This window comes from Nomascus leucogenys, chromosome 22a (genome assembly GCF_006542625.1).
Source record: "Nomascus leucogenys isolate Asia chromosome 22a, Asia_NLE_v1, whole genome shotgun sequence".
NCBI classification, from domain to species: Eukaryota; Metazoa; Chordata; class Mammalia; order Primates; family Hylobatidae; genus Nomascus; species Nomascus leucogenys.
In genome coordinates, this window is record NC_044402.1 from 53,467,866 (window position 1) to 53,482,607 (window position 14,742).

General features: G+C 41.3%; 1 protein-coding gene and 1 pseudogene across 1 annotated transcript; one reads left to right on the forward strand and one right to left on the reverse strand.

Annotated features, from left to right (window-relative positions):
• Positions 1-4,967: 4,967 nt before the first annotated feature.
• Positions 4,968-10,254, forward strand: LOC100601771 (HLA class II histocompatibility antigen, DR alpha chain). The gene is made up of 5 exons (XM_003272148.3): positions 4,968-5,249; positions 7,658-7,903; positions 8,395-8,676; positions 8,963-9,128; positions 9,859-10,254. Exons 1-4 carry the CDS (start codon positions 5,162-5,164, stop codon positions 9,115-9,117), a joined length of 771 nt encoding a protein of 256 aa, XP_003272196.2. The 5' UTR covers positions 4,968-5,161; the 3' UTR covers positions 9,118-9,128; positions 9,859-10,254.
• LOC100581185 overlaps positions 9,605-14,742 on the reverse strand; it is a 37,140-nt pseudogene continuing 32,002 nt past the window's right edge.

Sequence of the window (14,742 nt, forward strand, 5' to 3'; positions counted from 1 at the left end):
TGCTCCCAACAGAATCCTAAAGGGCAGGATATATGGACTAGTTGGTATTGGATCTTGGAAACTGTGATGCATTGGGAATGGTCACACTCCCAGAGTTTGTGGACACAAAGGATGTTTTAGTGTTCCCTACACACCAGGCATGGGCCATGAGGGAATCTGAAGAGCCTACCAAACCTTGCACAAGAGAAAAGCTTTACTTGGAACACCATCCAGGCTCAGAGAACACAAATATTTCATTTCCAGTAAGACATTTCTGGTCTTTTTCTTTTCCTCCCCTTCCCTGAACCTGCCCTAGATGAGCTATGGCCTCAAAGTGCCAGTAGAATGTAAGAAGGAAGGAGAACCACACTCATTCCTGCCTTCAACAATTTACATAGGGATAGAAAAAGATTTATCTTAAATCAAGTTGGGACTTTCAATTATTATATAGTACCAAACAATCTAATTGCTGAACTAAGATATACTTGTGCAATTTAAGGGAATTGAAGAATAGCACATGAATTAGAATCGAGCAAATAATTCATGAAGTATGCTATAATTCCTACCCAAGCACAGGGGAATAGCATCTCTAATGAAATTCTCTAAAGGGGCAATAGCAGGCACAATGAGTTTTTGTTTGATTAAAGATTCCATTTAGTGCTTATCCAACCTAGCAATTACATTTGTATGCTTCAGATGTTTTAAAAAATAAACAAAAGAAAGTACCTTAAATAAAGAATATGATCAAATAGTATTTAAACAATTAATGAGTAAATTAAAAAATTATATGAATTAGATTGATTGAAATTGATACTTTCCTAATTCTCCTCCAACACACACACACACACACATACACACACACACACACACGTATGCATACAAACACATCTGAATTCTATAAAATCATTCTGACCTTGATGAGATTCCATAGTTTACTCATGCAATAGAACATAATGTCTAAATGAAGTTTCTGGACTCTGTTTTACATGGATGATTGAGTAAAATCATTCCCTATTCTTGGAAGAATAGCTAAGAAAGGATTCACAGGTGAGGACATGAATTTTTTCAGAAGATGAGAACAAAGATGAGAAGATGAAAGCATCAGCATGTCCTATATCCTAATTCTCTGTGCTGGCTTTGGAGTGGCCAATATGATAGAGATGGAAGGAACTCTGAAAACAAATTGCCAGAATTTCTAAGGAACAGGAGGTGTTGAGTGAGTGAATCAAGCCATGGACTGGCCGTATGGGGGCAGCTATCAGAGACAACTACCCTTAGACTTCTTTGGTGACTGGTCAAGCTAATCTTTTCCTTCAGAGTCTCTCAATTATAAGACTTAGCTTGTGCCATTTAGAACAGACAAGAACACAGAGAATTATAGAACAATCTGACTACAGGTGCTCAAGTTATAGCAATGAAACTTGTAGTTGGCCGGCAGGAAAATATTCTGAGATGTGGATTCAAAGTTTCTAAGTGTGCACACGTACACACACACCCCCCTACCTGCATGCATTTTCTAATTTACAAAGACTACTCAAGTAAAGAGGGGTAATTTCACACCCCAGGAGGTCTGTATAAAGATAATTCTGGTCTTTAAAGCATCAGGTTTCCGGTAGAGGTGAAGAGAGAATGAATCAAACTCAAACTGCCATCCTCCCAGGTTAAAGATGAGTCCAGTCATCATGGAGCCCTCTATTAACACAGGACATGCTAGGAAGGTCCATTAACCCACTGCCCTAGCACATTTGTTAATGTCCTAGTGCATTTGTGATATCAACAGTTCACAGTTTTTGTTCTGATAGGGATCTATTCCAGCAGACCAGCTTCTGCGACCTCTCAGGATGCGAAAAAGTGACACAAGAAAAGCTTCTTATGTAGTGAATTGAGAAGGAAATACCTAGATCAATATTCCCTCAGCACCTCTGGTAGGAAGTCCTTAGTAGGAGAAAAACACCATGAAGACCCTTAGTGCAGAAGGAAAAGGGGGTAGGGGGTGGTGGAAGGGAAGCTAAAAGAAGGGGCTGGAGGTTCTCAGAATTCAAACCACACAAACAAATGAAGTATTGAAGTCCCAGACTTGATCTGGGCCCAGTGTGAAAGCCCTAACTTATTTCTCCAGAAGAATATGTCCTCTGCTTTTAGACTTGGCGCCGTGGGGAGAACCAGAGTGATCTATGGTGGATATACACACAAACACAGACACACATATTCGCATTCAGTAATTTTTGTAAAATTTCCATTTGCTTCTCTGGTACTGTCTGTATCTTCGGGAATAATGTAAGAATATTACATCTCTCAGGCTTGCTCTGCCCCAGGTTTCTGAATGTGGAATACATTTCTCCAGTTCAACTCAGTATTATGAGATTTGGGAGGTGGAAGTCAGGCCACAGCCATCTCAGGGACAGGTTTCACAGACATGAGTTTTGGCAGCAGCCTTGTGTTCTAAAGACATTTACTCCTAGGGGCTCTAGAGGATCTGCAGCATCAGCAGAGGCTTCCTGTGGGTTCCTGATCTTTTAAAATTAGGGGTCTGCAGTGACTTGTGCTCCTCCAGACCCCCTAACAGTTTTAAGGGCTAATTCCCTGTAATATATTCAGTTCTGCTTAGACTGCTTACAGGGATTCCATTTCTTGACTGAATTCTCGTGGCTGTAGTGGCTCCTCACCATTTGACATCACCAAGAAGTCCTCACTCAGGTGCCTTTGGAAATTCCCTCAAACACACAGGAAATTAGAGTTTGAAAGAAAACGGAGAACCATGAGCACTGTCCAAATAGGAACTTCTCTCCTATCACAGAGAAAGGGAACTGAAAGTCATTTCTCAAGTCTCCCAAATTTAGTAATCTCACAAGAAGAACCAATCAGTGTTTTCGGACTAAACAGTGTCATAAGTTGCTGAGCAACACTGTGGATTGAAGGTGCTATTATAATATATGAAATGTCTTTGAATTTACCATGTTTTTCTGAAGCACCATTTAAGAACAAGGCATTATGGCAGCCAGCAAAGGGCAGACATAGAAAATTATACATGGTTTTGCCTCTAAAAGAGGAGATGACAAGCTTAAATCATAGGATCAGACTCTCAGCACAGACTGATACCATAGGCTCTCACCTGGCGCATTCTCCTGACTCTTTACCTTTCAGGAAAGGTATTCCTGAAAAATTGCAGGAGAGACCATGCTGTAGGTCTCTTTCTAGTGATCTAGGCGTTAATGCCACAGTGCGTTCAAAGCCCTTTGATGTGATCAAATAATCAGTAATATATGGAATATTTGTGTTCATAACTTGTGAGAACGGCTGCATGGCAGGATAAGACCTCAGCACAACAGTGTGGAAAATCCACCCTAAGCAGATGTGTCATGACTGATGTTGAACAATGGACTCACTGGCCGGGCGCAGTGCCTCATGCCTGTAATCCCAGCACTTTGGGAGGCAGAAGCGGGCGGATCACGAGGTCAGGAGATCAAAACCATCCTGGCTAACACGGTGAAACTAAAAGTTTCTACTAAAAATACAAAAAAAAAAAAAAAAAAAAAAATTGGCCGAGCATGGTGGCAGGCACCTGTAGTCCCAGCTACTCGGGAGGCTGAGGCAGGAGAATGGCGTGAACCCGGGAGGCAGAGCTTGCAGTGAGCCGAGATTGCGCCGCTGCACTCCAGCCTGGGCGACAGAGCGAGACCTCCATCTCGAAAACAAAACAACAACAACAAAAGAACAATGGACTCACTATCTGATGGGCTCCCTCACTGCCAGGTCACTCTTCATGGAAGTATTTGTATTCCAGTCCTTTCTACGGAAAGAACTTAACATTTTCCTTTTCATAACACTGTATTTTCAGAAACATGAGAGTTGAAGTCTCTTATTTTCAGGACTGTCTATGTTGAAAATCAAAATATATTCTTTAGAACAGATCTTTAATAATCATATGACAAGAGAAAAACTTTCATAATCTTATGACACGAGGGAAGGAATATTAAAGCCCTCCTGTGGGTTATTATCTCTAACGTTCACAATAGAATAGGCTTTGCCAGCTGGGTGCGGTGGCTCATGCCTGTAATCCCAGCACTTTGCGAGGCCAAGGTGGGCAAATCATGAGGTCAGGAGTTTGAGACCAGCCTGACCAACATGGTGAAACCCCGTCTCTACTAAAAATACAAAAATTAGCTGGGCGTGGTGGTGAGCGCCTGTAATCCCAGCTACTCAGGAGGCTGAGGCAGGAGAATCGCTTGAACCCGGGAGGTGGAAATTGCAATGAGCTGAGATCACGCCACCAACTCCAGCCTGGGCGACAGAGCAAGACTCTGTCTAAAAAAAAAAAACAACAAAAAAGAATAGGCTTTGCCCACTATACTCTCTCATATTCATTGACCTGAATCCTCAAATGAGGTGTGTCCATTAGTCAACTCCAATCTCTTGTCATATATAAGATGGTAGAGATGAGAAGAAGGTAGCTCCTTTACAGCCCACTATTTCCACTAACTACTACTTGTGTTTCAAGATATAGCCTTCCATCCTTCTCCAGTGTTGAGAGTGTTGAACCTCAGAGTTTCTTCTCTGATTTTCTCTAAATGAGACACAATGCCAGCCATCCCAAGCCTTGGCCTGAGTTGATCATCTTGAAGTCTAGGACTCCAAGAAGCATGAAAGAGCTTCTTTAGTGAAGCTATGTCCTCAGTACTGCCAAAATTCAGACAATCTCCACGGCCTGACAATTTACCTTCTATTTGGGTAATTTATTGTCCCTTACACAAACTCTCCAGCTGTCATGGCACAGACGTATGATCTGTATTTAGCTCTCACTTTAGGTGTTTCCATTGATTCTGTTCTCACTAATGTGCTTCAGGTATATCCCTGTCTAGAACTCAGATTGGGATTAAAGAGTCTGTCCGTGATTGACTGACAGTCTTAAATACTTGATTTGTTGTCGTTGTTGTCCTGTTTGTTTGATTAAGAACTTTACTTCTTTATCCAATGAACTGAGTATCTTGTGTCCTGGACCCTTTGCAAGAACCCTTCCCCTAGCAACAGATGCGTCATCTCAAAATATTTTTCTGATTGGCCAATGAATAATTTATTTGCATTTTAATGGCAGACTCTATTACACCCCACATTCTCTTTTCTTTTATTCTTGTCTGTTCTGCCTCAATCCCGAGCTCTACTGACTCCCAAAAAGTTCTACAAGATGAAAATGGCCGTAAGTGGAGTCCCCGTGCTAGGATTTTTCATCATAGCTGTGCTGATGAGAGCTCAGGAATCACGGGCTATCAAAGGTAGGTGCTGAGGGAATGAAATCTGGGACAATAGACTACGAAGCATTGGAGAAATGACCTATGGACATTTGGAATATAATGTGTGGAGTGAAAGAAAAGTGTGACAGGTATTATGTGGTCTAGACAGAAAGTATAACAAATTGTGGTTTGGTGGAGTTCTTCCCTCACCACAAACTGAAGTAAGTCAAATTTGGTTTAGAGGATCAAAACTGAGTTGTGTATTGATGAATAGCATGGTCCTTCTACAAGCCAAACTGGGGGTGGGGGAGGAAGAATATTTTCTGGCAAGCATTAACAAGCTATATTTCTGGGCTTTAATTATTCTTTCTGGAAAATTAGTAAAATTAAAAACTAAAAACCACACATAGTTTTGCTAGAATTAAATGAAAAAAAAAAGAAAATTTATTAGCCCTGTTCTTATCTGAATACATGATACAGTAGTTATTTTTTGGAGTGTAAATCCTGTCGGTATATATTAAGCACATATATTGTGTTGAAGATTACTGGAAGGAAAAGTCATCAAAAAGCAACAATTTACCCAAGGAAAAGGGGAGGGAAGGCATGCTGATATGAGTTGCTTCATGGGACAGTGATAGCCATTCCCTGCCTTTGCATCTCCATGGTACAGTAGATCTTATATCATGTTAACTTAGTAATATTTCCAAGACAGTAGAAAAATAAGTAAGGAAGTGGGGAATCTGATATTATTCTCTCTCATCTCCAGAGCAACATTGGTGCTGTTGTAAAGATGTACTGTAGAAAAGTATTCTCCACCCAGAGTGACCCCCACAGAAGGTGTCAGGTAGACTTGAAATAAGCAAAGTAATAACCCAGCTCCCATACCCATAGTGGCAATTGTAGATTTCTATTGCCCCAAAAGAGCCATACATAGGGATACTTACCTGGAAAGACAGAGGCTCTTCCCTTGATTTGTGAAGAGGCAGCTAGTATATTTGTGTGTGTTTGCACAGATGCAAATGGTAAATAAATTCCTAGGTTTATCAATATACAGTCAAACATTAAAATCTCTCACCTTGGCTGGGCACGGTGGCTCACGCCTGTAATCCCAACACTTTGGGAGGCCAAGGCAGGCGGATCACGAGGTCAAGAGATCGAGACCATCCTGGGCAACATGGTGAAACCCCGTCTCTACTAAAAATACAAAAAATTAGCTGGGTGTGGTGGCGCATGCCTGTAGTCCCAGCTACTCGGGAGGCTGAGGCAGGAGGATCGCTTGAACCCGGGAGGCAGAGGTTGCAGTGAGCTGAGATGGCGCCACTGCACTCCAGCCTAGTGATAGAGCAAGACTCCGTCTCAAACAACCAAACCAAAACAAAACAAAATATCTCACCTTATTTTTGAAGACTAGAGAAAAAAAAAATCTCCCACTCATCGACAAACTCCACAGAGGCAGCATACTCTCCAAGTGTAGCTTTCCTTTTTCATGTTCATTATTCCCTTGGTGTTGGTTATTCTCAGTGTCAATCATAATAGAACACGTTCTGTAATAACAGTCCCAATTTAAGGAGAATTAAGATAAAAGGTGGAATTGCCAAGGTCAATCCAGACGTGAACCTTCTCATCGAGGTAACCACCGTGTGGGTTTGGATGCCGGGAAGCAGGGGCTCTACGACACTACAAGGTCTCAGTTTTAATTTTTGGAGTACTTCAGTCCCCAGTTATATTTTCCATAGATTTGGACCTTAAATAAAAAGGAGCTTCTGACTCTAAAATGTAAACAGTGCTTGTTACAGGCTTGTTGATATATTAAGAAATTACTCACCTTATCTCATTTAATCTTAAAAACAAACCCCTGACAAGATCAAAACCACAGCAGGGCTACATAATAGGAAAACTACACATAAATAGGTAGAATAATCTGCTCAGGATCACTAGGTAAGTTGCTGAATAAGAATTCAAGATTTTATTTGATCCCAGAGTTTAAAACCCAACCTTTCAAACAGCGTTTCTCTCTTCTTAGAGTACAATGTTCTGAGAAAGAGATGCTCTGGAATTCTGGCCTAAGTGTATTTAATGCCTGGGTAAAGAAAGTGAGAGAACATTTCTCTTTAGGGGCTGCTGCTGGATTTCTAAAAAGAAAATAATTTCTCAGCTAGTAACATGGAGCCAAACAACAGCTTCACAAGACTCTGGGTTCTTTAGCCCTCATCTCCTTCAATCCACCCTTTTTATAACCAGTCCTTCTTGTTTCTCCCCTCCCAGCTTTGTTCAGCAGCATGGCCTTCACCTAGACCTTGTCTTGTCACTCATCCCTACTCACCATCATTCTTTCATTCCTCTTGGCCCAATCTCTTTCCACCACTTCCTGCCTACATGTATGTGGGTTATTCATTTCCCACTCCTGATTCCCCCCACCCAACTTTCTTTCTCCATTTCTTGCCTTTCAGAAGAACACGTGATCATCCAGGCCGAGTTCTATCTGAATCCTGACCAGTCAGGCGAGTTTATGTTTGACTTTGATGGTGATGAGATTTTCCACGTGGATATGGCAAAGAAGGAGACGGTCTGGCGGCTTGAAGAATTTGGACGATTTGCCAGCTTTGAGGCTCAAGGTGCATTGGCCAACATAGCTGTGGACAAAGCCAACCTGGAAATCATGACAAAGCGCTCCAACTCTACTCCGATCACCAATGGTACCTTCCTCTCTGCTGCACTCCTGGACGTGGGAATCCATAGTTTGAAAGTAGTTGCTTCAGCTCTTTGTGTTAGATTATTGTAACTGATTTTCCCTCCAAGGGCCTAACTTTGCCATAAACAAGCTCCAAATTCTCATGCCAGAGGTCTGAGAACTTTATGGGTTTGATCCTATCTTGATGTGCTCAAGTCTTGTCTCTGTCATCCATGGTCTCCTATGAAGTCATTGCCCTAAGTTCATGCTGGGGGAGCCAGAAGGGAAGTCCTTGGATATCTTATGCCTCAATATTGGCTCAATTTCTTGGGGAGGGGGTGCTGTCAGAGATTGTTATCTGAGGATGTGACATAGATTTCTCAGAGCACAATTTCAACTACTTTTTCAGCTTTAGGGTTTTTAGATAGGTTTGTACCACAATTGAGCATGGGAGGGAGAGGGGTGAGCCTAAGCAGTGATGGCTGATTTCTGTCATGTCTGTCATGTGTCCCCCAGTACCTCCAGAGGTAACTGTGCTCACAGACAGCCCTGTGGAACTAAGAGAGCCCAATGTCCTCATCTGTTTCATCGACAAGTTCACCCCACCAGTGGTCAATGTCACGTGGCTTCGAAATGGAAAACCTGTCACCACAGGAGTGTCAGAGACAGTCTTCCTGCCCAGGGAAGACCACCTTTTCCGCAAGTTCCACTATCTCCCCTTCCTGCCCTCAACTGAGGACGTTTACGACTGCAAGGTGGAGCACTGGGGCTTGGATGAGCCTCTTCTCAAGCACTGGGGTATGGACCATCACTCAATCTCCTTTATTTCAAGGTTTCCTCCTATGATGCTTGTGTGAAACTCGGTGTTCTAACTGTTTCATAATACCTGCTACAATTAATACAACTGTCTTCTACTACCCAGCTTCCTCCTCTTTTTAATCTGTAATTCTCTCAATACATCATTCTGTCTTCCTCTTCTTTAATCTATGAATAACTTTTCTCTTTATTAAGTACCCTACATTTGATTCTGAGTGTTACTTCTTGCCACACTCATTACCATGTACTCTACCTTATTTCCCCCCAGAGTTTGATGCTCCAAGCCCTCTCCCAGAGACTACAGAGAATGTGGTGTGTGCCCTGGGCCTGATTGTGGGTCTGGTGGGCATCATCACTGGGACCATCTTCATCATCAAGGGTGTGCGCAAAAGCAATGCAGCAGAACGCAGGGGGCCTCTGTGAGGCACATGGAGGTGAGTTAGGTGTGGTCAGAGGAAGACATATATGGAGATAACTGAGGGAGGAAAACAGGGTGGGGAAAGGAAATATAATGCATTTAAGAGACAAGGTAGGAACAGATGTGGCTCTTGATTTCTCTTTGCCAGAACGAATCAGACATTGGTATCATCTGGCATCCCAGAGCTTCAGGGTCTGTCATCCCTTTCCATAGACAGGCACCTCGATCACGGCTCCAGTCTTAGAAATCATCTCCAGTACCTAAAACCATTGTTTCACATTAGAATACTGAGTCTAGGGATCTAGAAAATACATTAGAATACTGAGTCTAGGGATCTAGAAAATACTGAGTCTAGGGATCTAGAAAAATAAGCCTCAAGATTTGGGCACATCCTAGCTTGTATTTCTTGGGGCAGGTCATCAGTTCAGAAGCATTCCCAGATCCTGGCTCCTTTCAGGTTAGGGTCAATTCATTGCATGAAATGGGAATCTCTTAGAGGCCAATGCCTGCTTTTGCTCCTTTAGTCTCAAATGTAGTATCAGAAACTGTAAAAAAAGGTAAAGCATGGGTGCTTATTATGTTCAGTTGGAGAGTAGGGTATACAGTTAGTTCATGTTGGAAAGGTCAGATGAACGTTGAAAGAATTTTGCAAAGTCAAAGGATTAAGAGAGAAGAGGAAGGAATCTGAAGCAAGGAGCTCAAAACTGATCTTAAATTCCTTAGTAACTATGTGTGTCTTGCTATAGGTGATGGTGTTTCTTAGAGAGAAGATCACTGAAGAAACTTCTGCTTTAATGGCTTTACAAAGCTGGCAATATTCCAATCCTTGACCTCAGTGAAAGCAGTCATCTTCAGCATTTTCCAGCCCTATAGCCACCCCAAGTGTGATTATGCCTCCTCGATTGCTCCGTACTCTAACATCTAGCTGGCTTCCCTGTCTGTTGCCTTTTCCTGTATCTATTTTCCTCTATTTCCCATCATTTTATTATCACCATGCAACGTCTCTGGAATAAAACATACAGGAGTCTGTCTCTGCTATGGAATGCCCCATGGGGGCATCTCTTGTGTACTTATTGTTTAAGGTTTCCTCAAACTGTGATTTTTCTGAACACAATAAACTATTTTGATGATCTTGGGTGGAATTTTTGGTGTTTAAGCCAGTTCTTTGGGTGGCGGTCGGGGGTGGGGAGTTGGTCCTGGGGAATATATGTGATCCTTTCCTGGTAAAATATCTGAATGTTGAATTTATCTTATAAATTCTAGAATTCATCTTATAAATTCTAGAATTCATCAGACATATCCCGGTTCATTTGGGCTTGGTCTCATTTTGTGCATCTGCAGGCAACCCTCTTGTTGTGGTCTGGTCCTCATCAGGAAAACCTAAAGTGGGGTTGGTTTGTTGGGAGATCTCTACTGAGCAATGATATAACTGTATCTTCAGTAGAGTGAATCTGAAACCCCAAGGTATGGATCTCAGAATGCATGGGATGGAGGGGAGCAGATGGGGTTAGAGTGGGGAGAAGGAAGAGACAAGAATCGATAAACATTGCAGGACTTACATATCAACATCGTTCATTCCAGATTTAATGAGCAAAGAGATTGGACACTGAAGACTGGCCTTACCCATTCTGTTAGACATAGTCTCAGATGCCTATTTTATTACCGAGAGAGTAGTCAGACTGATTCTTGAAACCATCTTATATTTGAAGATGTGTCTTTGAGTGGAAAAGCTGAGTGAAATTTGGGGTTGGGGAGAAAGATATGACATTAAGATGAGAGGAAAGAATACTTGAAACACAACTGTTGCTCATTTGTCTATAAAACTATGACTTGATATTTATTTCTAAAATAGTTTCCAGAACCTGCCATAAACCACAAAGATAAACTATTCATGATAGTGTGGTAGACTGCAAATAAATGCTGTTGAAATGAGTTAGGCTTGGGTTTCAGCTTGGCTGTATCATTTACTAGGTATGTTTTCACTGGTAACTTACTTAACTTAGCCTCACATTACTCATGAAAATACTGGCGTTAATTTTTACTACACTGAATTAATATCAGAATTAAAAGGAAAATGCAAGCAAAGTAATTAGATACACACTTAGTGATAATAAAATATCGCAAAAAATTATAAGTTCTGTTGTTTTTCTCAAAATTTCTATAACCTGATGATAAAAATCTAAGAGAAGCTAAACAAAACAAGGATAAACCAAAGCATCATGACCTTCTAAGCCTTACTAATAAATAAGAAGTTTCTCGGCTGGGCCCAGTGGCTCACGCCTGTAATCCCAGCACTTTGGGAGGCCGAGGTGGGTGGATCACGAGGTCAGGAGATCAAGATCATCCTGGCCAACATGGTGAAACCCCATCTCTACTAAAAATACAAAAATTAGCCAGGTGTGGTGATAGGCACCTGTAATCCCAGCTACTCAGGAGGTTGAGGCAGGAGTATTGCTTGAATCCGGGAGGCAGAGGTTGCAGTGAGCCGAGATCGCACCATTGCGCTCCTGCCTGGCAACAGACTGAGACTCAGTCTCAAAAAAAAAAAAAAAAAAGTTTCTCTACTGTTGGTTCAGAGAATCAAAGCAGAATCTTGAGACTACTGAAGGTAGAATAGGTACAAGTGTCTTTCTTACATGACTACAAAATTTATTATAAAATAAATAGCTTAACACAGAGAATACACTAAAACTTAGACAAGTATGGATTAAGAAAGCAAAAAGTAAACCCATATATTACCATGTAAGAAAACCATTTTTGGCTGGGCACGGTGGCTCACGCCTGTAATCCTAGCACTTTGGGAGGTCAAAGTGGGTGGATCACGAGGTCAGGAGATTGAGACCATCCTGGCTAACACGGTGAAACCCCGTTTCTACTAAAAATACAAAAAATTAGCTGGGTGTGGTGGCGGGCACCTGTAGTCCCAGCTACTCGAGAGGCTGAGGCGGGAGAATGGCGTGAACCCGAGAGGCAGAGCTTGCAGTGAGCCGAGATCACACCACTGCACTCCAGCCTGGGAGACAGAGCGGGACTCTGCCTCAAAAAAAAAAAAAAAAAAAAAAAGGAAAACCATTTTAATAGACTTTTATTTTTAGAGCTGTTTTAAGTCAACAGAAAAATTGCAGAAAGTGTATAGAGAGCTCCACCATCCCCAGTTTCTACAATGCTTAACATCCTGTATTAATGTGGTACACTTGTTACAATTGATGAACCAATACTGATAATTATTATTAACTAAAGTTCATAGTTATACGAGGGTTCACTCTGTATTACACAGTTATATGGGTTCTGACAAATACATAATATTATATATCCACCATTACAGGATCATACAAAATAGCTTCACTGATCTAAAAATGCCCCAGGCTCCATCTACTCATCCTTCCCTCCTCCCTCTGAACCATTGGCATTCTCTGAGCTATTTACTATTATTTTGCCTTTTCCAGAAAGTCACATGCTTGTAATCATACAGTATAGAGCTTTTTCAGATGAGATTTTTTTGCTCAGCCATATGCATACAGGTTTCCTGCATATATTGTCATAGCTTCATAGCTTATTTTTCTTTAATGTTAAATAATACTCCATTGTATAAATGTACTATGGTTTATTTACCCATTAGTTTATTGAAGGACATCTTGGTTGCTTCTAATTTTTGGCAATTATGAATAAAGCTGCTATAAACATCCATGAACAGATGTTTGTGCAGACATAAGTTTTCCATTTTGGATAAATACATAGAAGTGCAATTGCTGGATCATATGATAAGAGTATGTTTAGCTTTGTAAGAAATGACTAGAATATATTCCAAAATGGCTGTATCATTTTGCATTCCTACCAGCAATGAATGAGAGTCCCTGTTGTTCTATATCCTTGCCAGCATTTGATATTCTGGGGTTTGGGATTTCAGCAAGAAAGCCATTTTAATACTTTCTTATTTTAAAATAATTATAGATTCATGGGAAATTGCAAAGACAGTACAGAGACATTCTGCATACGCCTTCACCCAGTTTCTCCAAATGTTTATATTTTAAGTAATTATAGCACAGTAGCAAAACCAAGAAAATACCTTGATACAATGTGTGTGTATAGTTTTATGCATATGTCTTATCACATTTGTAGATTCATGTAAACACCACCACAATCAAGCACAGAGCTATTCCATATCACAGAGATCTTCGTCATGCTTCCCTTTATAGCCAAATTCCCCCCACACAATCACCTTAACAACTTAAAACCACTAATTTATTTGCTATTAATCGCTAGAATAGTGTCATTTTGAAAATACTAGTTAAATGGAATCATGCAGTGTGTGACTGGTGTTTTTCACTTAGCATAATACCCATGAGATCCATCCAAGCTGCTGCATATATCGACAATCTTTTATTTTTTATTGTTAAGTAGTATTCCATGGTCTAAAGGCAGCACAGTTTGTTTAACTATTTGCCTATTGAACATTTTTGCTGTTTCTAGTTTGGAGTCACTATAAATAAAGCTGTTTTGAACATGTGTTTAAGGTTTTTCTATGAGCATGAGTTCAGGAGTTTTCATTTCTCTGGTATAAATGTCTGGGATATAATTCATGGGCATATGGAAATATATGTTTAGTTTTTCAAGAAACTGCCAAACTTAGCCAAGTATGATGGCTTATACCTGTAATCCCAGCACTTTGGGAGGCCAAGGAGGAAGGATAAATTGAGGCCAGGAATTTGAGGCCAGCCTGACAGCATAGCAAGACCCCAGCGTCTACTTTTTTTTTTTTTTTTTTTGAGACGGAGTCTCGCTCTGTTGCCAGACTGGAGTGCAGTGATGCGATCTTGGCTCACTGCAACCTCCGCCTCCCAGGTTCAAGCAATTCTTCTGCCTCAGCCTCCCGAGTAGCTGAGACTACAGGTGCACACCACCACGCCCAGCTAATTTTTGTATTTTTAGTAGAGACAGGGTTTCACCATGTTGGCCAGGATGGTCTTGATCTCATGACCTCGTGATCCACTTGCCTTGACCTCCCAAAGTTCTGAGATTACAGGCATGAGCCACCGTGCCCAGCCAAATGTTTCGTTTTGTTTTTGTTTTTGTTTTTTGTCAGGTGGATGAGGTGGCATGCCCCTACAGTCACAGCTACTTGGGAGGCTAAGGTGGGAGGATTGCTTGAGCCCAGGAATTTGAGGCTGCAGTGAGCCACTGCACTTCAGCCTATCTGACAGAGCAAGATCCTGTCTCCAAAAAGAAGGAAGGGAGGGAGGAAGGAAAGAAGGAAGGAAGGAGAAAAAAGAAAGAAGGGAGGGAGGGAGAAAAAAGGAAAGAAGGAAAGAAGAAAGGAAGGAAAAAAGAAGGGAGGGAGAGAGGAAGGAAAAAGGGAAAGATGGAAAAAAGGAAGGAAGGGAGGGAGGAGAAAGAGAGAAAAAGAAGGAAGGAAGAAGGGAAGAAGGGAGGGAAGGGAGGAAGGGAGGGAGGGTGAAAGGAAGGGAGGAAAGGAAGGAAGGAAGGAGAAAGAAAAGGAAGAGAGAAAGAAAAGGAAGAGAGAAAGAGAGAGAAAGAAAAAAGAAGAAAGAAAGAAGAAAGAGAGAGAGAAAGAAAGGAAAGAAAGGAAGGAAGGAAAGAAAGAAGAAAGAAAAAGAAAAAGGAAGGAAGGA